Source organism: Tupaia chinensis, unplaced genomic scaffold (genome assembly GCF_000334495.1).
Source record: "Tupaia chinensis unplaced genomic scaffold, TupChi_1.0 Scaffold138365_1, whole genome shotgun sequence".
Lineage (NCBI taxonomy): Eukaryota > Metazoa > Chordata > Mammalia > Scandentia > Tupaiidae > Tupaia > Tupaia belangeri.
In genome coordinates this window covers 2,694,662-2,721,206 of record NW_006198262.1, presented here as the reverse complement: position 1 = coordinate 2,721,206, position 26,545 = coordinate 2,694,662, and the positions used below count along the sequence as shown (strand labels likewise).

Here is a 26,545-nt window from a genome sequence, read left to right as displayed (position 1 = left end):
CAGGAGCCAGCAAACTATTTCTGAAAAGGCCCAGATAAGCAAATGTTCTAAGCTTTGCAGGCCAGATGGTCTCCGTCACAACTAGTCAATTCTATCTTTATACGACAGTCCTCACCTTATCTGCCATTTTGCTTCTGCAGTTTCACTTACCTGCTTTCAACAGTAGTCTGAAAATATTAAATCAAAAATTCTGGGAACAGGGGATGGAGTAATGGTTACATCGCTGGACTCCCACCTAGTCAACTGCTGTTTGAGTCTTGAACCCGGCAGCTTAAAACTCACACTGGGCACATGTGCGTATATGCCCAATATCCTGAGAAGAGAATGGAAGAGAAGGGATTGTGGCGTGGCCATTCCCCCTGGAGGGTGTGCCCTACAGCAAAAATCTCTCTTAAAAAAAAAAAAAAGAAAAGGAAAAAAAGAAAAAAAAAAGAACAAAAAGAAAAAAAGAAAGATTCCAGAAATAAACAATTCATAAGTTTTAAATTAAGTGCTATTCCAAGTAGCATGATGAAATCGCACACCATCCCTCTCTATCCCACCTGGGACCTGAATCATTCCTTTGTCCGGCATATCCATGCTGTCTACACGGCCAGTGTTACTCGTTTAATAGCTGTCTCAGTCATCTGATGGACTGTCTTGATATCACAGTGCATGTGTTCAAATAACTCTTATTTCACTTAATAACGGCCCCAAAGAGCAAGAGGAATGATGCAGGCAACTGGGGTATGTCAAAAAGAAACCATAAGGTGCTTCTGTTAAATGAACGGGTTAAAGTTCTTAACTTAATAAAGAAAGGAAAAGAAATTGTATGCCAGGGGTGCTAAGATCTACAATAGGGTATCTACATTCACATAACTTTAATTATATTACTATCGTTGTTCTATGTCATTAATTGTTGTTGCTAATCTCTTACTATAATTTTTAATTAAACCTTTTAAGTGTGTATACATATAGGAAAATACGTAGTATATATAGCATTGTCCATGGTTTCAGGCCTCTACAGGGGGTCTTGAAATGTATCCCTCCCAGATAAAGGGAAACTGCTGTAGGGCTGGTTCTGTAGCCGAATGGTTAAGGCAGCCAAATCGCACATGACTGACTGTATGATTCAAGTCCCAGCCCTGGTGGCTTAAAAAACATGTGGGTGTGTGTACATGCATATCCAAAATCCTAACACGGTGGAAAAGTAGGGGAGGAGAAGGGATAGTGACATGACCAGGCCCTGGTGAGAAATGCTCTTTGTTTCTCTCTGGTGAGCAGACACAGCTTCCGGCAAAACAAAAATAAATAAATAAATAAAAAGACACTCGCATCATAAAAGCAGTCACAGAGGGACCAACAGATGGTGTAGCAGTTATGTCGCTGGACTCCCACATGACCAACCATCGTTAGAGTCCCAAACCCAGTAGCTTGAAAATCACGCTGGGTGCTTGTGTGTGCGTATCCAAGACCTTGGGAGGAGAATGGAGGAGAAGGGACTGCAGTATGGTCAACCTCCCTAGGGGATGATGTCTCACTTTCCCTCTCACTGTCTCTCCCGTAGAACGCATACATTCTAAGGCAAAAACCTCTTTTTTTAAAAAAAAAAAATAAACAGCCACAGACAATGTGCAGATAACTGGGTGTCTCCATAGGCCAATAAAACTTTATTTACAAAGTCAGACTGCCACATGCTATTGTTTACTTACCTCTGACCTAGAGCACAGCTACTGAAGCTTAACTGAAGCCTTCCCTCCAGGACTGCCTCCCACTCATTGCCCTGTTCTCTCATCTGTCTCTTGGCCTGTTTGCAATCTCTGGTGCTAGGGCAGATTTAGCAAATAAAAATACAGGACCCTCAGTTACATTTACATTTCAGAGAAACATTATGTTTTGCTTTGTTTTGTTTTGAGTATAAGTATATGCCATAAAAACTTGGTATATACTTACACCAAAAAAGTATTTGTTGAAATTGAAGTATAGCCAAGTACCCTGTATTCTATCTGGCAGCCCTGTCTGGGAGTAATGCAGTTTACAATTCATTCCACAGACATCCCAGATTCTCTGCTCTTGGCTCAGGAGTGATGCCTCCCCAGAATTCTTAATTCCTATAAAGCCTTGATCAGAGAGGGCAAGAGGAATCACGTATCTAAAATGCTGATGGTGAATTCACTTAGTTACTGGCCAGATATGAGGTAGAGCCAGGACTCGGCTCCAGAGAGTGGGAGCCAGGACATCTACTGGGATGGCAGTTCAGCCTGGCTAAGTCAGTGAGTCTTAGCCCACAGTTCAAGCAGCCTGGGACCATCCCTGAATGCTCAGTGGGTGACCCTTAACCCACTCACCCCTCCACACAGGGAACAGTGAGAGAGTGGGAAATTCTGTGTATAGAACAGAGCTGGGGCCCACTGCTGGCTGCATGACCTGTTGTTCTGGGTCCAGTGCTCCTGGAGTTACAGTGGAATCTGGCTAAAGGCCTGTCCACATCTCACTTATTCCTGCTTGTCCCAACTTTATTTTGTCCAATAAGATAGGGCCATGTTAGAAGAATTAAAGAGAAAAGGCAAAGAGAGGAAGTGAGGTGTGTGTGTGTGTGTGTGTGTGTGTGTGTGTGTGTTGTTGAGACAGAGAAGGAGAAAATAAGACAGAGAGGGAACCATCATAGGCACCTAAGTAGTTAATTCATCTGTATTAGTATCTACTGCTGTGTAACAAATGAATACAAACACTGCAATCGCACCACCGCAGCAGTTACACAGTTAATATGCCACCATTGTATTGGCTTGCAGTCCTTTTGGTCAGAAGTCCAGTGTGGCGTGGTTGAGTCTCTGCTCAGGGACTCACTGGACTGATGGCAAGGCATGGGCTGGGCTGTGTTTCTTTTTGGAAGTCTTGAAAAGACTCCACTTCCAAACTCACTCCAGTTGCTAGAAGAATCTAGTTTTTGTGGTTGCAAGACAGAGGTCCCCATCTCCTTGATTCATTTACATCCCTCTTCAAGTCAGTTATGATGCCACAACAAATCCCTCCAGTGTTTTAAATGTCTCTGACCACAATTCCCACCATCCCTGCTGTATCTCTCTCTCTTATACTTCTGCCCATTCATTCAAGGGCCCTCCAGAATAATCTAAGACAATCTCTCTCCTTTAGGATCAACTGATTAGTGACCTTAATTACCTCTGCACAGTCTCTTTTGCTATGTCAGATTATGTATTTAGGGGCATGGTATCTTATCATATTCATAGTTTTAGTGATAAAGGTGGAATGTGCTTGGTGTTCACAATTTCCCTACCACATCATTCATAAAACATGGACACACGCACTGGGAAGCCAGCAGTGTACCTGGCAGACACAGTCCCATTCCCTGGAAACAGTTCTGGAGAAAGACTGCATCTGCAACAAAAGTGTCTCTACCCTGGATTCTGGTTTCCAGTAAATGCCTGTCTTGGGGCCTCCTGAAGAGTTCAATTCAGACAATCTGCTCCTGGGACCCCCATGCTGAGAGGTTCCCTCTATCCTGAAGCAAAATACAAAGTCCTGAAGAGAGACAGAAAATATTCCAGTCTCATGTGGACAAACTTATGCAAAAACAAAGCTTTCCATCATTGTAATGCACCAAGAGTGAGATATAATTCTGGGCTCAGCCTCTGTGGCCCAGCAAGGCTCCTGGTGGTGTGGTGGTTTCATTTTTGTCCGATATACCAAGCTCCTTTATGTTGTAGTGACTTGATGTCCAATAACCTCAGTGACATTTGGCAGCAATAAAGTCCAGCTGTGGAAGGCCAGAGACAGGCGTGTTCTATGATAATCCCCCATAATAATCCACACCCTGGGGAGACACCTGGCTGCCTCATTTAAAGGCACATGCTACATAATTCACTGCATCCCTGTGATTCTCAGAAGCCACTGTGCCCGTGCTGATCTAAGCCCAGGAATAGTGTGGGTCCACAGGACTCTGCCAGATGCGAAAAGCATGCCTCAGCACAGTCACTTCCAAAAGTATGATCTTGATTCAGCTCTGGGTGGGAGGTCTGCATTTCCCCCAGGTTAGACCATTACAACAAAGGCTGGCTCTAACCAGCCCCACAAAATACCATGTTCTCATTGATTACATGTTCTGATTATCCAGGGAGTCAATTTTGTTCAGTCTCTGGATTTACAAAAGCAGAAAAAATAATGGGTCAATATCTTTTAGATTAGAAACAGGGTTAACAGTTTCCATGCCATCATGTCAACATCTTTTGATGAATGGGAGTGTGATGAGGTACAGAACTGGGAAGGGCACTGGGGGAAGGATTACAAGACTTGCGTGGGTCCATCCCCTCCACCTAGCACTGTGTGCTAAAGAAAAGATGAACCTATGAACCCTGTTAGATATGAAGCCCACACATCAGATAGCTCTGAGTGTATGGGGAATAAGGAAGGTGATATGGGCACTGTGCATGCTCCATCACAATGTCCTCAAAACAATTAGCCACCATTACTATTTTTGTGACTACTGTCATCAAAGTGCTGATATTATTGTCATTGTTACACTTTAGACTTCAGTTTCCTCTTAAAAAAAAAAAATCACCCAACTCTACCTATTGTTGTGAAGAATGATGAAAACAATGCACAGGAAAGTGTGATGTGAACTCCAAAAGACCAGCATATTGCTCCATTATCTCTGTGGAGTAATGATAAGATACAGAATATTGGCTCAAATGATTTGCATGCCAAGACATCCCCAAGATGTTTTCTAAAGACTTAAATCCTCTATATGGACCTAATTTGTTGATATTTGCTTTTTTCTCTCTCTTCTAGAACATTCTGGATCATTCCTGAAAATTTCAAGACATTCTGGAACATTCCAGAGCATCCCGGAAACATACATTCCAGAGCTTGCCTTGCTTCTACACATTTTCCTAAAATGTGGGTTTGGAGGGCAGGAAACCATAGATTGATGAGACCAGGCCTTCCACTTCAGTATTGCTTAGCCACCCAGGTGCTGGAGCAGAGGGATGAGGCCATGTCCAGGGAGCCACCATGATGGCAGGCAGCATATTTCTGTTGCAGCAAGAACACTGCTCTTCAGTGAAAAGCCACAGGCTCATAAGCCAGGGTGTCACCAGGGAAGCTCCAAGTTCAGGGTATGTGGCTGGGTCACAGGTTCCTTGTTACTGTGGGGCCAGGTTGATACCATGCCAAAAAGGATAAACGACAGCTTAGGTATTTTTCAATAGACCACATGGCTTAGCTCTGAAGTCCAGGAAGAGGGGAAAGTAAAAGTCACGGAGAATAAGATTCATCCCAGGGGCAATTGCTTTAATCCACTCCCAAAATGGCTCATAATCCCTCTTTAGTGCAGAGCTTATAAAAAGTGCTGCTTCTCACCCGAGCCTCCTCCCTGGGGATGTGTTAGGAGTAAAGATGGAACAGCTGCCTCGTGCCCAGTGCTCCCACATGAGGTGCACAGGCATAGCGGAGGCCTGTTCGCTCTCTGTGATGGGTGGGGGTAGGGGCCTGAGTTGGCTCTGTCACACACAGCTACCTGCATACATTATGCTGTCACTGTCCTTCCAGGCATGGGGGAGTAGGGGAACTGAGTGACATCCTCACTCGTCAGATGGGGAAACCTAGGCTCAGAGAGACTATGACAGCTGCCCAAGATCACACAAGCACTGCAGCAGTGTCCTACCCTGGCAACTGTGGGAAGAGCCCTGGTCCAGAAATTGTTGGCACCTAGGTATGTACATCAAAGAACCATCAGCAGGGACTTAAACGAACACCTGTACATAGACATTTATAGCACCCAGAAGGTGGAAACAACTCAAATGTTCACCAATGAATGAACAGACAAACACGTAGTCCAGCCACACAAGGGTACAGTACTCACTCAGTCATAAAAAGGAACAAAGTATAAATTCATGCTACAAACGTGAAAGAATCCCCAAAATATCATGAGAAATAAAAGAAAGCAGACATGCAAAGTCATGTATTGATTGTATGATTCCATTGATATGAAATGTCCAGAACAAGTCAATCCGGAGACAGAAAGTAGTCAGGAAGTGAGGAGTGACTATTTAAGAGTATAAAGTTTCCTTTTGGGGTAATGAAAAGGTTTTGGAACTAGAGAGAGATAATAGCTGTACAAACATGAGAATGTACTAAATGCCACCAAAGTGTATACTTCAAAAAGGTTCATTTTATGTTATTTGAATTCAGCTCACTTTTTTCTCTTTTTTTAGGTTTTTGCTATAGAGTGCATGTACTTACCAGAGAAAGATGGGTAGGGGGAGAGGGAGGCAGTGAGAATGGCCATGCTTCTCCTCCATCGTATTCTTGGGATTTTGGCCACATGTGCATACATGTCGGCCGTAATTTTCAAACTGTTGGGTCTGGGACTCAAAAATGTCAAGTTAGCCATGCGGGATCCAGCTACCTTAACCACCCACTACACCACCAGTTGGCCCTCCCTTAAATTTTAAAAGAAACAAAGAGATGTTGATTGAGTCTCAGTCCCTCCTGTTGGCTAAGTTTGATTGCCTCCTTTGAAGGTCAAATATGCCCTGCAGCCACTGACATGAATTCCACCTACTTGGGACTCTGAAGGAGATTCAGAATTCCTACATAAGGGTTAGGGAGGAGGTGTCTTAGAACAAGAGAAGGTGTAAAGGAGACTATGATGAAGAGGTAGGAGGCCCACCCTTCTCCTCATCTGGGAGTTGTCTCACACTTCAGCTTCACACAGAAAGAAAGTGAGAGATAAAAGACAGTCAGAGCACACAAGAAAGTGTGGCCACTGAAGGCTCAGCCTGAAGGACAGGACGTCAGTCCTGAATATGCTCCAGCTTCCAGGCAGAGGCTCCTCGCTCCGGGTCATGACCTAAATGCAAAGTCAGAGATGAACGAGTCCTCACTCTCCCCAGTCATCTGCCCAGTCAGGGCTGCGGCTGTGTGGGTCTGGCACAGCCCATGAATCCGGGGCAAATTCCCACCAGAGTCCTTAGGTACCACTTTGCTGACTTCGTATGACCTTGGGAAAATTGCTTAACCCTGGTTTGCCTCAGTTTGTCCATCTGTGAAATAAGGCTAATGATATTTCCTGACCTTGAAGGACTGCTGAGAGATTTTGTTAATTAAATTTTTGAACTGCTTGGCAGCTGATGGAAGAAAAGGGCAGAGATGTATAATTGGTGATTTTCAAGTCCACTGATGCCTCACACTCACACTCCCACAACAGATATATGCACGGATACTCACAGAAACACAAACACCTCTACACACACTACACACATATGTGGACACATGTATCACACATACACTCAGATACACACACCTCTACACACTCCCCATATCTCTACATATACCTACACATACACCCACACATACACACTTCACTTCTCTTTCTAGGCTACTTCTCACTTTACTATTGTGTGGCTTGGCCGCACATAGGGAAAAGGAAGCGGCCACCCTAGCGATGATGTTTAGGGAGGGCTCCAATTCCCCCAAAGGCCTTCCTTCTACTCGAACTCTCCATGTTGGCTCGGTGCTAGTGGCTCATAGCATAACATCTCAGGGCCTTGTATCAAAGTTTAGAGGCACAGATTGGGTGGAGATGAGGAACTGAGCCACAGCCTGAGGGAGCGTTGGTTTCTCTAGGCTGATGAAGCTCCTGGGCAGGTGGGGTGAGCAAAAACTCAGGGTGGGAGAGGGGGGTATGAGGGTGAAGACAGAGCAAGGATGACAGAGGAAGAAAGGGAGTGGTCTGTGCCAGTTGGGCTGCCATCCCCACTTGGTCTTGAACTATGAGGTCCCAAGAGTAATTCTGAGTGAAGTAGTTAGAGAATCATGCAGCCACTTGCCACCATAACTTGCTACCTCCCCTGACTTTCAAGGGCCCTTCTGCCCACCTCCTTTCCACTTGAATACATCAAAGCAGAGAGAACAGTGCTTTCCCTGGGACTTTCTATGGCTTCAAGATAGAAGTGGGAGTCCTGGGACCTCATGGGCATTTCCAATCCTCCCCTCCTTCCCTCCCAACACCTTTCCTTCACCTACACAGAGCCAACTCCTGGGGGTTAACCCAAATGCACCTGCTCCACCTCTGGCATACCTGTTCTCCTTTACAGACTGGGCTAAGGGAGTCCCTGGCTAGCGGTTTAATGACTGTGAGCTCCCACATCCTTCCCCATCTGTGACACATGCCCACAGTGAGTGCTTGATAAACAGCAGCTACTGCCCCTCTGCCTTGATGTCCCTTCCTCCTCAGGCACACTGGGCTTCCCCTTCCCTCCAGGAAGCTTTCCTCACTGCTCCAGAGTTCCTGCCTTTTCCTCTCAGCTCCTGAAATTCCCTTTGCACCTCTGTTCTCACTATACTCAGGGTTCCTGGAAAACCAGAAGAGGGTTCTTTTCCTCCCTAGGCACAGTACAGCACCATACGCAGTGGGCACACTCACATCAGGATGTCACGCCCACAGCCAGCCGGTCCCAGGACAAACCCAGCCTGCCAGGGGACCATCAGGATGGCTAGTGCTATGATACCACAGCCCCAACCTCCCCGGGGACACCAGGTGTGAGACCTGAGAAGCAGATGAGCTGAGTGAGCTGGCGGCAGGTTTTCCCAGAGCATTGGCTTTTGTGAAGAGAATCAAATTAGCCTGAAAAATGCTGAGGGAGAAAGAACCCGGGGCTGCAAGAGCTCAAAGAGACCTCCGGGGTAGTAATGGGCAGTAAATTAGCCAGTGTTGGGCTTCATCAAGAGCCCACAAAATGCCCGCGGAGCCCATGAGGTGCAATGCCACAGCAGCCGGGGGACCCGGGCGCCTAATGGGGCCATTCCATCAACATTTTCTGAGATTTTGAAACGCAGTGTCATAAAAATAAACATGCTTACTCTTGTCTTGCATAATTGGCTCCCTAAAGAATCCTTGCATTCTGAAAGCCACCATGTCCCTCGGCAGGAAGCACAGCTTTTTTCAGCATCTGGGTACAGTTTGAATATTTTCTCTACAAAAAAGATGGGGGTTGGGGGCAGTGATAGAAAATTGGATCCCTGGTGGGGATTTTTTCCCTCCTCCTTTCTTTTTCCTAAACAAGAGGGACAAGGTCCTCAACTGGATCTGAGTCCGAGGCTTATGTCACAAAGGCTGGGCTCATGGTTTGGGGAGATTCCTTGCTAACACATAAAATAAAATGACACTGCAACTCTTTTTAAAACATCATTAAAAATCACTGTAGTTGCATGCCCAAGAAGGCTCATAGCTGCCCATGGGTAAATTTTTAAATTATTTATTTATTTTATTTTATTTATTATCATTATTTTCATTTGGTATAGGGCACATTCGCTCACCAGAGAGACAGACAGGAAGTGAGAAAGCAAGCCACCAGGTCCTGGGCTCAAACCATGGTTAGCCATGTGGCAATCCAGTGCCTTAATCACCACATCACCTCCTCGCCCCAATGGGTAATTTCTTCACCTTTACCTAAGACGATTCTTGGCAATAATTTAGGAAACTGACTCTACATCTTCATCATAGCTGCAGTTAGCCTGAGAATGATTATGGAATTCTGTCACCAAAGGTGAGCTTACTTACTCAGATGCTCCAGGTGAAAGCAAATTGAAATCAAGTGAAGTGTCACCCAAAGGAAAGGAAACATTAACAAGGGTGGACAAAATTACCCCTCTCTCCTAGGGCCAATTCATACCCACCCCAGCAAGAGAGGGCTGTCCAGAGATCCTGCAGCCAATTAAGGGGGAAGACCTGACAACATGCCTTCATTCCTCCTAACTACATATAAGAGGCCAGCCTACTTGTTTCTCTGGGCATTAGCATCTCCCATGTACAAAGGCTTTTGTTGTCACAGGGCTACTCCACCACCACTGTCTTTCCTATCAGGCTCTGGAAGCATTCCATAGTCCATGCCACCTGTGCCCAGGGAAAGAAAGCACAAGAGACTACTTGTCAAGTGTCCCACCCTACCCTGTACTTCTAGGTATCTGAAAGACTAGGAACCCTTCTACTAATGAGTCAAAATGTTCCCACAGCAATGTCTTTGTACCAAGGCAGAATAAAAATCTTTGTACTTATCTTTATCTCCACAAGACATAGCACTGTGGTAGAAACTGTTTGACACTCAATACATGTTTATCAAATAAAAATTAATAAATAAACAAAGCCTTATGTATATTGAGCTCTTCTCTTTGGAGAAAAAGGAAAGAACAAATCCAAAACTGAAGGTGGAATATGAGACACCTGTCCCAGTGATCCAACATAAGCAGGAGTTTCTCGTAAGCTCTAAAGCATTGTGTCTGTGGTTACAAAATAAAGTGAGGAAGAAATGAAAACAACATCTGTACAAAGACTTGCACTGAATGTCTATAGCAGTACCAAAGTGGAAACAACCCAATGTCTATCAACAGGTGAATGGATATACTGTGGTATGTCCATGATATGGACTACTACTCAGGAATGAAAAAGAAACAGAGCCACATGCTGCCACCTAAACAAACCTCAAGAACATGCTGAGTAAGAGAAGCCACACAAAAAAAGACCACTTACTGCATGATTCCATTTATGGGAAATGCCCAGGACAAGCAAATCTATAGAGCCAAGGTCAGATTAGTATTTGCTTGAGGCCGGTAAGAATAAAGATTAACTGTAATACCAAAAGAGTCATATTAGAGGTGATAGAAATGTTCTAAAATGGACTATGGTGATGGTTTATAAAAGTAATTGAATGGCACAATCAGTATGGTGAATTTTATGGTATGTAAATTATATCACAACACACACACACACACAAATGGAGGGTAATTCTTATTACCCAGACTTCTACTAAACTCAGCTTTCTCAGTGTAACCATTCATTAATTTCTACAGTTTAATCTCAAGAGAGCTTTCAAGAGCAGCCTCCTTGGATTTGGTGACATATTTATTTTTAATTATTGAATAGATTGAATAGGAGTATCTGTGTCATAGATCTCTTTTCCTCTCTCCATGACATTCCATTAATTTTCTGCTGTAAAATAATCTCTCATTTCGACTATAAAACTTACCTAAAACTGGGTGCCAGGGATTGTAGAGTCCACTAAACGTGGACACAATCGTGAAGTGCTGACTTGATATCACAGCCAGGACCTTCTTGACTTCAGTGCTGTTGTTGCTGTTTTAGAATTGTTTTATTTTTCCCAAAGTACAACTTAATAAAGAGAATGAGAAGTAGTAGATTTCATTGAGTTGTCAGAAAAGTCACAGTGTGTTTCGGCATAGAAAAACATAGAAAAATGTGTCATGACTTTTCCAACAACTCAATATATAAAACACGAATGGGACTGTATTTTATGGAGCCTGGAATCCTTCAAACCCCAACTCACCCACTAGGGAGCTGTGTGACCTTGGGAAACTTACTTAAACTCTCTGAGCCTCAGTTCCTTCCTATATAAAATAGAAACAATAATACATGCCTTGCAGAGTCACGATGAGGATCAAAAGAATGGACAGAGACAATGAAGTGTGGTTGAATCATTTAGCACAACTGGATCACTTTGCATAAAGTCAGGGTTATATGCAGAAAGGCCTAGAAGTACTATTAGTTCTAACATCTCCTATATGGGTATGAAAAGACAGAAAAAGAAATAACAGGTATAGCTGGCAAGATCTCAGAAGCTCACAGCCAAATCCAAAACAGGCTTCCCACTGTATAATACCCAACTTCATTCAACAAGTATTGATAGAGCGTGTGCTCTCTCTCTCCCGCTCTCTCTCTAGTTCTTTTATTACAAAGACCAAAATGAAGCAATGACAGCCAAGCCACAAGCTTGTATCTGCCTTCACAGACTCACAGCTCGTGTTTCACTCATCTAGAAAAAGAAAAAAAAGAAACCAACTGCTTTTGTGTTTGGCTTAAAATCCTCAGAGCATGGTCTTGGAATCATCCTACGAGCCCAGGTAGGAAAGTGGGGCTGACCCCAAAAAGGCTGCTCTATTTTCAGAGCTGACCTGATTTACGTACAGACCTGGACAGCTCTTCTTATCCAATAATTATGCACTAGGTCATTTATTACTGTCACTGATGATGGATCTCCTAACATTAGCAGCACCGCACGTTCAGATGCTGCTGTATTTTGCATTCTAAAAAAGTGAGGCAGATAACACACAGAGCAAGTTTAATAAAGTAATATTTTGCCTCTTTTCCCGTTTCTTTTATTTTTTTAATTTGCCAGAGGGCACATGTGCTCACCAGACAGAGACAAAGTGAGAAAGCATCCCCCATGCCACGTGGTCAGTCCACAACCCCTTCCCCTCTAGAGATTCCTCCTTCCTGTAGAGATTCTGGGCATGCATACACAGGTGTCCAGTGTGTTTCTGAAGCTTCTGGGTCTGGGACTCAAACTGCATGGTCAGCCATGTGGGATCCAGTTGCTTTAACCACCAGTTAACCCCCTTTTTTCATTTCTACATTACCTGTGACTACTGTTAAATCCAAGTACATGTCCCCTGAAGAAATAAAACACACACACCCCAATCAGTTGGGGCTAATCTCTGATAGGTAAGAAGAAAATGTGAGCTGTATTTAAAAAAAATAAAAACTAAACTTTTCATTTAGTTTTTCACATGCATTGTAAGACATAATACAGAGAGATGGTATATTACTCAGTTTCCCCTGTGGTAATCTCTTGCAACACTATAGCACAGCATCATAAATAGGATATTGACATTGATACAATCAAGTTAGAAAACAGTTCTATCATCATAAGAATCCTTTACATTGTCCTTTAATAACCATACCCTCTTCCCTTCCACTTCATTCAACAAGTATTGATAGAGCGTGTGCTCTCTCTCTCCCGCTCTCTCTCTAGTTCTTTTATTACAAAGACCAAAATGAAGCAATGACAGCCAAGCCACAAGCTTGTATCTGCCTTCACAGACTCACAGCTCGTGTTTTACTCATCTAGAAAAAGAAAAAAAAGAAACCAACTGCTTTTGTGTTTGGCTTAAAATCCTCAGAGCATGGTCTTGGAATCATCCTACGAGCCCAGGTAGGAAAGTGGGGCTGACCCCAAAAAGGCTGCTCTATTTTCAGAGCTGACCTGATTTACGTACAGACCTGGACAGCTCTTCTTATCCAATAATTATGCACTAGGTCATTTATTACTGTCACTGATGATGGATCTCCTAACATTAGCAGCACCGCACGTTCAGATGCTGCTGTATTTTGCATTCTAAAAAAGTGAGGCAGATAACACACAGAGCAAGTTTAATAAAGTAATATTTTGCCTCTTTTCCCGTTTCTTTTATTTTTTTAATTTGCCAGAGGGCACATGTGCTCACCAGACAGAGACAAAGTGAGAAAGCATCCCCCATGCCACGTGGTCAGTCCACAACCCCTTCCCCTCTAGAGATTCCTCCTTCCTGTAGAGATTCTGGGCATGCATACACAGGTGTCCAGTGTGTTTCTGAAGCTTCTGGGTCTGGGACTCAAACTGCATGGTCAGCCATGTGGGATCCAGTTGCTTTAACCACCAGTTAACCCCCTTTTTTCATTTCTACATTACCTGTGACTACTGTTAAATCCAAGTACATGTCCCCTGAAGAAATAAAACACACACACCCCAATCAGTTGGGGCTAATCTCTGATAGGTAAGAAGAAAATGTGAGCTGTATTTAAAAAAAATAAAAACTAAACTTTTCATTTAGTTTTTCACATGCATTGTAAGACATAATACAGAGAGATGGTATATTACTCAGTTTCCCCTGTGGTAATCTCTTGCAACACTATAGCACAGCATCATAAATAGGATATTGACATTGATACAATCAAGTTAGAAAACAGTTCTATCATCATAAGAATCCTTTACATTGTCCTTTAATAACCATACCCTCTTCCCTTCCTTTTCCTACGCTCTCTTAGACCTCAGTAACTACATATCTATTCTCTGTTCCTGTAATTTTGTCATCTCAGTGTTACGGAACTACATCTTACAGTATGTAACATTTTGGGACTGGTTTTTTTGTTTTTTGTTTCACAGCATAATTTCCTGGAGATTCACACAGGTTGCTGGGTGTATCCATAGTTCTTTCATTTTTATTATTTAGTAGTATTTCATGGTATGGATATACCACACTTGTTTAACTACTCATCCAGTGAAAGACATCTGGGTTGTTTCTAGTTTAGAGCTATCACAAATAAAGCTGCTATAAATATGCACATTTCAGTGTGAACATAAATTTTCATTTCTATGGCATAAATGCTGAGATGTAAAATGCTCAATTGTATGGTGGTTAGATGTTTAATATCATAAGAAATGCTATACTGCTCTTCAAAGAGGCTGTAACATTTTACCTTCCCATCAGTGATGTATGAGTGACCTAGTTCTTCCATATCCTTGTCAGCATTTGATATTGTCAATTCTTTTTAGCCATTTTGATAGGAGGGTAGTGACATCTCATTGTAACATCTTCCCCTGTGCTTTTCTGCCATCTAAATATCCTCTTAAGTGAACTGTTCCTTCAAGCCTTCCACCTATTTCTAATTAGATTGTTTGATTTTTTTCATTGTTGAATTTTGAAAGTTCTTTATGTAATCTAGATATTACTCTTTTGTCAGGTGTGTAGTGTGGAAATACTAGCTCTTACTCTGTACCTCAGCAGTCCCCAACCTTTGTGGCACCAGGGACTGGTTTCGTGGAAGACAATTTTTCCATGCACTGAGGGGTGAGGGGGATGATTTTTGAGTGATTCAAATGTATTACATTTATTATGCACTTTATTTCTATTATTATTACATTTTAACATATAATGAAATAATTACACAACTTGCCATAATGCAGAACTAGTGGGAGCCCTGAGCTTGTTTTCCTGCAATTAGATGGTCCCATTTGGGGTCTCCTAAGAGAATCTAGTGCCACTGCTGGTCTGACAGGAAGCAGAGCTCAGGGGGCAATGTGGGCAAAGGGGAGCAGCTGTAAATACAGCTGAAGCTTCACTCACTCACCCACCACTCACCTCTTGCTGTGCAGCCTGGTTCCTAACGGCCATGAACCAGTACTAGTTCATGGCATGGGGATGGGAACCTCTTTTGTACCTTGCTTTTTATCCTTTTTTTTTTTCCTTTTAAATTTTTGACAGAGAGTGTATGAGCTCACCAGAGAAAGAGAGAGAGAGGAAATAAGACCCTCCCACACACCACTGCCACCATGAGGAATGGTCACAACCTCAATCCCTTCTCCATTTCTCCCTTTCAGGATTTTGAACACACACGCACATGAGCCCAGCATATTTTTCAAGCCATGGGACTCAACCCATGCAGTCAGCCTGGGGATCCATCTGCCTTAACCACCATGCCACCAGCTTCTGCCATCTTTTAAAGACAGTCTTTAACAATATTTAATAATAATAATGATAATAATTAATTTTAATTCTGATCCTGTCTAGTTTATTACTTTCCTCCTTTAAGAATCATATTTTTGGTGGTAAGTCTAAAACTTCTTTGACTTAGATCTTGACATTTTTCTTTCTTTTTTCATAAAAGTTTTATAATTTTACATTTTATATTTAATTATTTCAATTATTTTTTAAATAAAGTGTGAGACTTAAGGATTTTTTAATTTGTTTTACTTTGATTATGGGTGTCCATCTCTCCAGTACCATTTGTGGAAAATGTTAAGATGTTATTTGCCCTTCACTGGATTTGTGCCTTTGTCAAAAATCATATGGGCATATTTGTGAAGGTTTAGTCTATTTATAGATCCTCTGCTCTATTTCATTGATCTGTGTCTATTCCTCCAATGACACTACAGTCTTGATTACTGTAACTATATAATAAATCTTATAATTAGCTCTTCCAGTTCCTTTGTCTTTATATAAGAATTTTAGAATAATTTTATCTCTATATACAAAACTCTTACTGAGCTATTTTTGGTGTCATTTGATTTTCTATGAGGTGAATATGTTTTCCAGAAAGAGAGAGGAAAGTGAGAAATCACCCCCCAGGGTGGATAGCCATGTGGCAATTCCTCAGGATTTTGAGGATGCATACACAAACACATGTTTTTCAAGCCACTGGGTCTGGGACTTGAACTGCACAGTTGGCCACAAAGTATCCAGTGCCTTCACCACTATGCTACCTGCTGGTCCTTGTTGGTATTTTACTAAGAATTGTGTTAAACCTCCATCAATTTCAGGAGAACCGGCATCTTTAATATGTCAACATGTCTGATCCATGAGCATGGTATATCTATTTCTTTAGACCTTCTTTGATTTTTTTCATCAACATTTTGTCATTCTCGGCATAGCATATTCTGTTAGATTTATACCTAAAGGTGCTCTGTTTTGAGTGATTGTAATTATTGTTTTTAAGAATTATTTTATTTGGGACTAGCAGATGGAGTAATAGTTATGTCATTGGACTCCCACATGGCCGAGAGTAATTCAATTCCTGAATCTGGTGGCTTGAAACTCATGCTGGGCACATGTGAACACATGCCCAAAATCCCAAGAGGAGAATGGAGGAGAAGGTATTACAGAGTGGCCATCCCCCCCGGGGGGTGGTGATTTCTCACTCTCTGTTTCTCTGTCTCTCTGGCAAGTGCATGCACCTTGTAGTGCCCAAATATGTTTTTAAAAAAAAAAAAAAAAAAAGAATTGTTTTATTTAATTGTATTCATCAGCCTTATTTCTTTAGAGGTTTTTGCCTTAGGGTACATGCACTCACCAGAGGGAGAGACATAGAGACAATGAGAGGGAAAGTGAGAAATCACTTCCTAGGGGGATGGCCATGTCACAATCCCTTCTTCTTCATTATCCTCCCAGGATCTTGGACACACATGCATATGCATCCAGTGTGATTTTCAAGCCACTATGTCAGTGACTCTAACCATGATCAATCATGTGGGAGTACAACAATGTAACTACTATGCCATCTGCTGGTCCCATCATTTTTTTTTTAAATTTGACCAGAATGAGAGAGAGAGAGAGAGAGAGAGAGAGAGAAAAAGAAAGAAAACTGTGAGCTCCCGGACGTGTAAGCAAGCTGCCAGATCCAGGACTTGAACCTCAGTCAGCTATGTGGGAGTCTAACACCTTAACCACCATGCCACATGCCGGCCCCATTCATACTGTATTATTCCCTTCACTGTTGGTTTGTTCACTGCTAATAGATAAAATAGATTTCTGGACATTTATCTTATGTTCTACAACCTTGCTTAATTCTTATAAGTTCCAGTTTTTTATAAATGACACAGTATTTTCTATGTTCACAATCAAATCATCTGCTAATAGAGACAATTTTGTTTCTTCCTTTCTGGATGCCTTTTATTTCCTGTTCTTCCTATTTTGCACTAGCTGTAATTTCACTATCTTGAATAACAGCAATGAGAGTGAACATCCTTTACTATCCTGATGTAAGGATAAAACCATCTAATTTCTCATTTATACCAATGTTAGTTGCAGGTTTGTGTAATTGTTCTTTAAAAAGTTGAGGACGTTCCCCTCTGTTCTTATTTTACTGGGAGTTTTTGTCATAAATATATGTAGAATTTTATCAAATGCATTTTCTGCATCAATTGATATGACTGCATATTTTTTTCTTTTTTTAAAAGAATTATTCATTTAATTTTATTCATTAGTATTATTTTTCAGTTTTCTGCAGGACACATGTGCTCACCAGAGAGAGACAGAGAAAAAAGAGAAGGAAACTGAGAAAACAAGCCACCAGGTCTAGGACTTGAACTGTGGTCAGGCATGTGGGAGTCCAGAGACCTAATCACCACGCTACCTGCTGGCTCCAGACTGTATGTTTTTTTCTCCTTTAGCCTTTTAATATGGTAGTGTGCACCGATTGATTTTCAAATATTAAACCATACTTGAATCCACTGAATAAATCCCATTTGGCCATAGTATATACTTCTTTATACATGTTGTTGAATTGTATCTTCTAATATTCTGTTAAGAATTTTTTTTTTGCCTACTTTGGAGCCGGCAGTTGGCATGGTGGTTAAGGGTGATGGACTTCCACATGGTTGACTGTGGTTTGAGTCCCAGAACTGATGGTTTCCTTTCTCACTTTCCCTCTCTCTCTCTCTTGCTCTATCCCTCTTGGTCAAATAAAAATAAAAATAAAAATAAAAATAAAAATAAATAAAGTTAAATAAAATAATTGTTTTAAAAATTTTTTTTTGGTTTACTTTTATTTTCTTTTGTTGTTCTGTCTTCGGTTTTGATATCAAAGTAATACTAGCTTCATAAACGAGAGAATGTTAGTTTTATAATAGCATTTACCTGATGCTAGACTTTTCCCAGTGTGATCTTCCCTTCTTCCAATCTAAACAGTTTGTTTTTGTTTTTGTTTTAGACCAGAGATTCCAAGAAATGAATAAAAATGCTCTGCACAGCCGCTGGTACACTGTGGCTCATTAATCAATACTGATCTTTCTACCTCCTGAAATTCCACTCCTGGAGCCACTGATGTTTTAGTTGCCCTCTTCGCCTTTCTTTTGTTAAAATTTTCACAAATAATAGAACACATATATTATTTTGAGGAGGTTGCAGCATCAGATTTGATAGGAAAAAACTACTTGATCTGTTATTCTATGACTCACAAATTCCATAAGTTTGAAAATGGAGGGCTCTCAGAAGGAATATGTGCCCTGCTTAACTATGTCAGTGCATTCAAATAATTTAAATCAGATCAAAATAAGAGCAATTTCAGAGAATAGGATTTGCTGTTCAATTTAGATTAAACTTCCACATTGAAGAATAGTCCTGCAATACAAATTCTTCACTTTAATATTTAAAAATAGGTAGCCACAAGTGATCACCCAAGACATGCCATAAAACCATTATGTTTAGAAACCAGTGATCACCCAAGACATGCCATAAAACCATTGTTTAAAAACACTGGGCATCGCATGTGCTTATCTCATTTCACAGTTCATGCTCCACTGCCTGGTGGTCATGACAGGTGGTGAGGCCTTGCACTTAGTAGGTGCTCCAAGCTTGTCAATGCCAGGGTACTTCTTCTAAATCACAAGAGTCCATTCCTAATGACGAAAAGCATCCCCCACCTCAGCCCACTTGAAATCAGCCCTTGTCAGTAGCCATGTTCTGCCTGCGGTTTATTCCATGCTTTCTTACACAGAATCTGAGTCCTATGAAAAACGGCAAGATTTTTTCTGCAGGCAGGATTTGTTTTAAAAACTGATTTCTTTGTCTGGTGACAGAGTCACTGATAATAAATGCTTTGATACACACTGGCTCTTAAACTCTTGAACACAAACACATCACACATGCACAACCCCACACTTCCTCCAACTAATCCCTGGTACACACAACACACTCATACATGCATGCTCACACATGCACATTCACTCACACCCACACCACACTCAACACATCCACACACACAAGCACACACACAACTGCACACACATATTTCTGGTACAATGTTCCTTAGACTTTTCATTCAAACCAGGCCTCAGCCATTCACTTTCTCTTCTCCTCCTATAAAGCACAAGGTGCCAGGAATCTCGGAGCTTCTGTGATAGATGCTGGGTTGTAGGGGCCAGGACGAAGGTGAATCTGTGCACCCTGCAGTACAGGAAGGCCAGCATGGATGTCTGTGCCTCATCCCATGTGTATTCATTCAGGACCTGTTTGGTCCAAACATGGTGCTGGGTCTGGGGCACATTCAGGGAAGGATGACAGAAACATTTCCCTAGGAGGCCAGCTCTCCCTCTGGCAGGTGGCCCAGCCTCTGTTTTGCTCTTTCACTTGATAGTTCTCCCTCTTCAAAAACTGATCCCACTACCCTGACCTCAGAAAGCACCTGATTCTCTGTTACAAGAGAGCAGATTTCTGTCACTTTGAGGACCCCACTCTTGGTCCTCAAAGCACTACATTACAAACCAGTGTGAAAAGCGCCCAGTAAGTGTGAATGGCCAATATTATACTAAAATTATAACGTTTTGAATACCTTGGGCTAAATGAAATACATTATTAATGGGGCCAGCAGAGGGCATAGCAATTATGTCACTGGACTCCAACATGGCTGACCATGGTTCGAGTCCTAGACTAGTGGCTTGAAATACACACTGGGCACCTGTGTGCGCATGCTCAAGGTCCTTGGAGAAGAATGGGGGAGAAAAGACTGTAGCATGCCTTCCCCCCCAACCCTGGGGAGGGGAGTGGTTCTCATTTTCCCTCTCACTGTCTCTGTCTCTCCAGTGAGCACATGTGCCTTAAGACAAAAACCTCTATGCCCCCCCAAAAAAATTAAAAGTAATTTCATCTTTTTCTAATATGCTACTGGGAAATCTTAAAATATAAATGTGGACCACATGGTATTTCTACGGGACAGTGCTGGTCTTTACCCTAATGAGAGTTTCTTTTGTTCATTTTGTTTTTTAAGTCAGAATTATCATGTTATCCTCTTCAGCTTCCCAGCTGGGACAACAGGCACATACCATCACCCCTGGCTAATAAGAGTATTTTTTCCCTGGATATTCACCCTCTGTTATTGGACTACAAAGTCTTCAAGGGCAGAAATCTGCTCATTCTGGGTCTCACCATGGCATCTGCTCATGGTTGCAGATCCCTAAGTGCACATGAACTGAGGAATAAATGAAAAACAGAGATTGGGTAGTTTCTCGATGTTACAAAAGGCACTTAAAGAAGCTGTTTTTATTCAAGTACAATGCAAATCTTGTTGCTCTAATCTGGGATAGGCAGGGGTATTCTTGTCACAACTAATTAGATAAGCTTGCAACAACCTCTTCGCCCCCAAAAGACTTACGCACTGGTCAGATTTCTCTACCGAATGAACCAGCCCTTTTTCTAATCTTTCCTTAGTAGGCAAATAGATGGTCCCTGTCCCTGAGATAGCTGAGGACAAGGGCCACTGTAAAGCCAGTAAGTTTGCCTTGATGCCCCAAGTCCATCCTCCCTTCTGTGTCCCCCTTGGTGGCACCTTACCTCCCCTACTTCACTCCCAGACCAGTGGCACCTCTATGTTCTCTTTCTATCCACACCCATCCTTCCTCCCAGACAGTTAAAAATCTTACACTATCATGCATGCTGAACTAAAATGATTCAAGAGTTTGACAGGATAGTTTTTGCCAAATATGTCTGTATTCCAATTGTGACTAATTCTTCAAGCCGAAGGAATACATCTCTAATGGTGGAATTGTGGCATCCCCTTCCCTCTCCCCAAATAAGCCAGGTTGCAAAGTAGTTTTATCCATTTGGGGCAGGACAGGGCCTAAGGCTATAAATTCTTTACTGGATTTCAGTGCAATCAGGAGGAGTGGGCACAAAGGCAGGACTTGGAACATTAGGGGCACTATGCCACGTAGACACATTGGCTGATCCACACATTTCCTGAACATCTACTATCCACCAGACACTCTTCTCAAGAAGCAAATCAAAATGAAACACAGTCCCTTCCCATGGGACTCTAAGACTGTGGACCATGGGCTCCTCTCCAGTGCAAAGCAGGATGCTGGCATGCAGGTTCCTGAGCATTCCCTAATGTACACATTCCCTTATCACCACCGCCAGCTACCAGTTCCTGCTCTCATTGCCCCTTTCTAGTATCCCCGAGGTCACACAGGCAGGTGAAGGAACAGTGCCACATCTCTAAAGAGAGCAAGCAGCAAAGCTTTAGGAACCACACTGCCCAGCAACTGTCCACTGCCCAGGAGGGCCTGGGGAGGCTGAGAGGAGAGAGAGGAGCCCTGCCATCCCAGCCCTCATTAGCTAGTCACTCTGGAGAAAGTGCAATAAACAGAACTACAGTGAATAGAACAAGCACAGTAAAGGTTAAGCAGGGAAGGCTAAATCCGGATGAATCCAGGTTTGTCCACCAATTTCTTGTTTTGTGGGGGGGGTAAAGAAAGTGCACTGGTATTGAATGCAAATATAGACACAGCTGAGTCCCTCCCTCCTTGGCCACTTGGTCCAGAAGCAGGAAGCTCTTGTCCATTGCAAACACACAATTTCCGACATGTTGCTTTCCTCTCTGGGCTCTCTGGAGACAAGCATCAACTTTTGGGATCTCACAAATAGTGGACTTCTATCTAGCCTCTTATCCCTAGATCCCTCTGCAAAGGGAGAGGCAAGTGGGAACCCTTACAGTTCCTCAGAGTCACTTCCCTGCGCTGTGGCATCCCAGTTAGCTCAGGCCTGGATAGGAGGCTCCAGGAAAACCATTAAGCAGCTGTTGGCTTCTCCCAGCAGCAGTAGGGGATGTGTCCTCACCACAGTACTTGGAAAGAGTTACAGGACCTAGCATTGTAGATGCACCCATGGTTCTCGGCTGATAATTGCTGGGGTAAAAGGAAGCCAGCGCAGCCCATTTTCCTCTAGGGACCAGATCTGAACCCAGCCCAGGTGCGGATGAATGGCAGGGGGCTCAGGGACACCCCTGAGGACCCCTGGAGCTCTGGTAGGGACACACTTGCGCCTGACTTTCTATTCAAGGCAGATTAACTGAGAGTTAATCTGAGTTATGTAACCGCCACTCCCCTCTCGCGGTCTCATGATTCCCCAGCTCCCGTGAATTCCTGGAAGGGGTCTTAGAGGAAGACAGAGCCAAGCTGGCTGTACCGCTTTCGTCTGCTCTGGCCCCAGAAAGCCCCCGCTCCTGCCACCCCACCCACGTGTCTGACTGGCATCAGGCAGAAGAAACCCTCTCAAGCCAGACTTCAAACGTGAAAATCTAGATCAAGGATATATTTGGCTTTCCAAAGCTAATCTTTACATCAATTTGGTCTCTACTGACTTGTAACCCTTTGAAGAAAACTTGGCAACTACGTACTTAAAACAGAGGACTCTTATGTAACCCCAGAGAAGAGTCCCTGGGCTCTAGGGCCACAGCAGTCTTGGGGTCAGGGTTCTGTGTTTATCAGCTTCATGGCAACCAGGTGCACTCCCATCAGTATGCTCAGGTAGCCTGTGGTTTTCCCACAAAAAGCTCAGGGAAATGTAGGTCCCAGGAAGCACGGGCAGCCACATCTGCCAACACCTTTTTTGTGTCCAGGTCAGAGAGGCTGGGGCTGGGGCTGGGGCTAGGGATGGTGAGGCTGAGATAGGATACAAGTGCAGCAGTGGGGGAAGCAAGCTGTCTCCTCTCCAGGGACCCAGAGAGACTTCACAGGGAGGCGTGGAGCTTGTCTCAGCGTATGAGCAGCCTTAGCGTGTGAGTTGCCTTCCCCTGCTCTCCTCTCCAATGCAGAGAGAAAAGAAAGTAGGTGATTAAAATAAATATACAGTAGGGACACATTGGGAGTTGTCTGATACCCACTCCTCAGGCTGGACAGTGGACCAAAAGGTGGGGGTAAGCATGAGGGGAGGACGATGTACAGATGTCAATGAAAGATTTGAATTTGCAATGTATTTGAGCATTATTGTCCCTTATGAGTATCACAGTCTCTAACACTAGATGGATTCCAGTTGCAATCAATTTAGTAGCAGCAGCTGGAAATCACGCGAGCCAGGATTCACCAGGAGTGCAGTGTTTGTGGACGAAGCTTTTGACTTCACCCACAGAAGCTCAGAAGCGCAGCCCCAGCTGCTGGGGGGTTTTACAGAGTGGATGGTGACAGCCAAATCAGTAGATCCCTGCTATGAGCACCAAACATGTAGCACATACATAGTGAAGGCTCAAGAAATTGTGAGATGTCCTTATACATACCCAGAGCAAACAGAAGGGGAGACGAAACCGCAGGGTGGGAGAACAGATGGAGTGATCCCGAGGGACTTGGCCTGAAAAGGAGCCTGTGGCCGTCTGTTAGGGATCACAGTCCTGAGCATAGCCTACCAAATGTGTGCTCCCAGCTCCTGATGAAGCTACACATTCACAGCCCGCAGGCAAGGCTGCTGGACCAGGTGGCTAAACTCCAAACCCTGGGCTGCTCACTGGGTAGACAGCCCCCCAAGCTGCTCTGAAGTTCCTTAAGTGTGAGCGACAACACAACTCATTAAACTACTGGGTCTCCCTCATGGGCTACCTTTCTTCTAGCTAATGGAAAGTATCTTTGGAGCTTTGATACAACTACCACCATACACACACCAAAAAGAAGACATAAAAGCAGCTCAGTACGACTAAGCTGTTTGTCTCTCATAAAAAGAAAATGCTCTGTGTACAGCTCAGTTCCAACGCAGAAGGAAATAATCAAGCTTAGACTTTGTTTCGGAAGCCGAGCTGAGAAGCCTCTTCCAGCACTGTCTTCTGTCACCTCTACTGGAGGCTCAGTGTCTACCTGTCCTAACCAGATACCAAGCTTGACAGCAGGACACCCAGTGCTCACCTGGGGAGCCTTGGAGTGGCTGAGGTGAGGGGATGTCTTGACAGAAAGAATGCATTTCCAGATCCTAAGCAAGCAGTCACTGCTCTCAGTTTCTGTGTGCCCGATGTGATACAAAACCACCCAGATCCCCTTGCACAGGCCTGCTTCCTGGCCAGGAGACAACACTACCAGGTAAGACAAAGCTCTCCCATCAGGATCCCAAATAACTGACAGCTCATCCTGATAGGCACTTACAGAAAGTCTCCTGTGCTAACATGGAGGTGGGCGTGGGGTAGGAACAAAAGATCAAACTTCAAAATCATCAAGAGAACTATTTCCAAAAGCAAAATCCCAAAATCTTACTTGAGAATGCTTTAGAGGAATTATTTTAGTGAATTTTGAACCAAAAGAGAGGTTTTTTCCATGACATTTGCTCTCCTTTCCCCTTATGAAAAGTGCACTAATCTTTAAATCTAGCAACTTCACAATAATAAAAAAAAGTCTGTTCAAATAAGTTGCAATCAGGATTTAAGTATCAGGAGCACCAGGGCAGTTCAGGAGGCATCCAGAAGCTGAAGGCCCATTAGGGGCCAGCGTGGGGACCCTTTTGCTTATTCATAAGGCCCTTGGGGTCCAGCTGAGATCTGTGACAACAGGGAGAACAGCAGACAGTGGACCCACAAGGTACCTGGATCCAGGTCATCCCAGCAAAGCTGCCCTCACTCCATTTTGCGGACATCCACAAGAGCCCAAGCCTAAACCTTATCTAGCCCAAGCACACTCATTCAACCCCAGAAAACACCGAATACCCAACACCATCAGTTTCACCATTAACCTCTTAAAACTCACAGAGAAACCAAACCGGCGCCAGGAGAAAGAATGCCAATAAAAACATTTGCCGGGTTCCACTAGATGTGTTCAACAGTATTTAACCGTGGGTGTGGAATTGTCTTATAAATGAACGGTAGTTAGAAAACATTTGGCATGCTCGACCCCCTTCCGATTTCTCAAAATCAGGACGAGCATTTGATCCTCCCTCCTTCGCCCCACTCCCTACAGCTTTACCCCGGGGGTGGGGGCGACTGCCTGCTCCTGCAACTACCAGCCCCTTTGGTCCCCAACACGGGAGCGCAGTGCATCCCAGTGGACAAACTCGGGAACCGCACGCTATCTTTCTCCGCCTCCACCTATGTCCTCTCAGCTCTAGGTTCCAACCCGGGACCCAAACGCACCGGCTCCGCTGAGCCCTCTGGCAAGAAGGAGACGTTCTGAGGCAGCCTGCTCCGCAAATGGGGACCCCTGCGCTTTAGTGTGCCCTAGGTCGGTCAAAACAGGGGCTGGAGAAGCCCGACTGCCCCGGCGGGCGGGCAAAGTTGGCTGACAAGGGTCCTTCTGGTCACCTACACACAGGCTAGAAGCTCGAACCCCCCCTCCCCCCGTTCTGGCCGATCCTGGAGTTTGGGACACGAACAAGTCCCCAGGCGCGCCCGCGGGTGTGTGTGCGTGAGTGTATGGAAGGGGGATGCCTGCCGACGCTCCTCCTGAGCCCCAGTTCTCCCGCCCCAGATCCCGCCAGCTGTGCGCACCCGTCCGGCCCGAGGTCACCCGCAAACAGCTGGGTGAGCAGCTGGGAGCCTGAGAAGCCCGAGTTCAGCTTCAGGATCCCAAGGAAGGGGAAGGTCTGGAGTGAGTTAGTGTTCTTATTTTCTCCAACTCCACCTGCAAAGCTCTCGCCGAGAGCCTGGAGCGCTGGTTTTCCCCGGCAACCCCAACCCCTGCTCCCGCCGCGCCCAGTGGCCGGTGCCTCATTCTAGGTGCTGGGAGGAGGCGCGCCGGGGCGGCTGGCCAGGACACTGCGCTGCTGGCGCCGGGAGCTGCAGGCGCGCCGGATCAGCCCGGTGGCCCGGTTTGTTGGGTCGGGCGCCCCCGCCCGAACCCTAGACTCGTAGAGCACGAGAGAACCGGCCGCTCCCTACTAGGTCGCAAGGCTCAGGGCTCCTGCGGATGCTCCTCCTCGTTTCCTGGTGCACTTCCTTGGCCGCTTACGGTAAGTAAAGAGGTGGGTCCCTTTATTTCCAACATTAAAGAAAGCGCCCCTTCGGCTCAGCCCAGCACCCACACGGACCTTCACACACCCCGGCGCCAGCTGGGTCGCTCACCTGAGTCCTAAAAGCTGTTGAATCCACATGGTCACGTTTCGTGGAGCGGAGCCTCAGACCCTGCTCGCCCCGGCCATCTGCGCGGTGCTCGCGCCGGCTCGCTTTCGTCCCGCGGCGCCGGTCTCCGGCTCTCGGTCG

At 44.3% G+C, this 26,545-nt stretch overlaps 1 protein-coding gene across 1 annotated transcript in view; it reads right to left on the bottom strand.

The window, feature by feature from the left end:
• Positions 1–26,503, bottom strand: part of AJAP1 (adherens junctions associated protein 1) — a 153,935-nt gene extending 127,432 nt beyond the window's left edge. The window contains exon 1 of the mRNA XM_006161198.3: positions 26,408–26,503. Coding sequence (XP_006161260.1) covers positions 26,408–26,436 — 29 coding nt within the window. The 5' untranslated portion in view covers positions 26,437–26,503. The remainder of the gene's footprint in view (positions 1–26,407) is intronic.
• Positions 26,504–26,545: the final 42 nt, after the last annotated feature.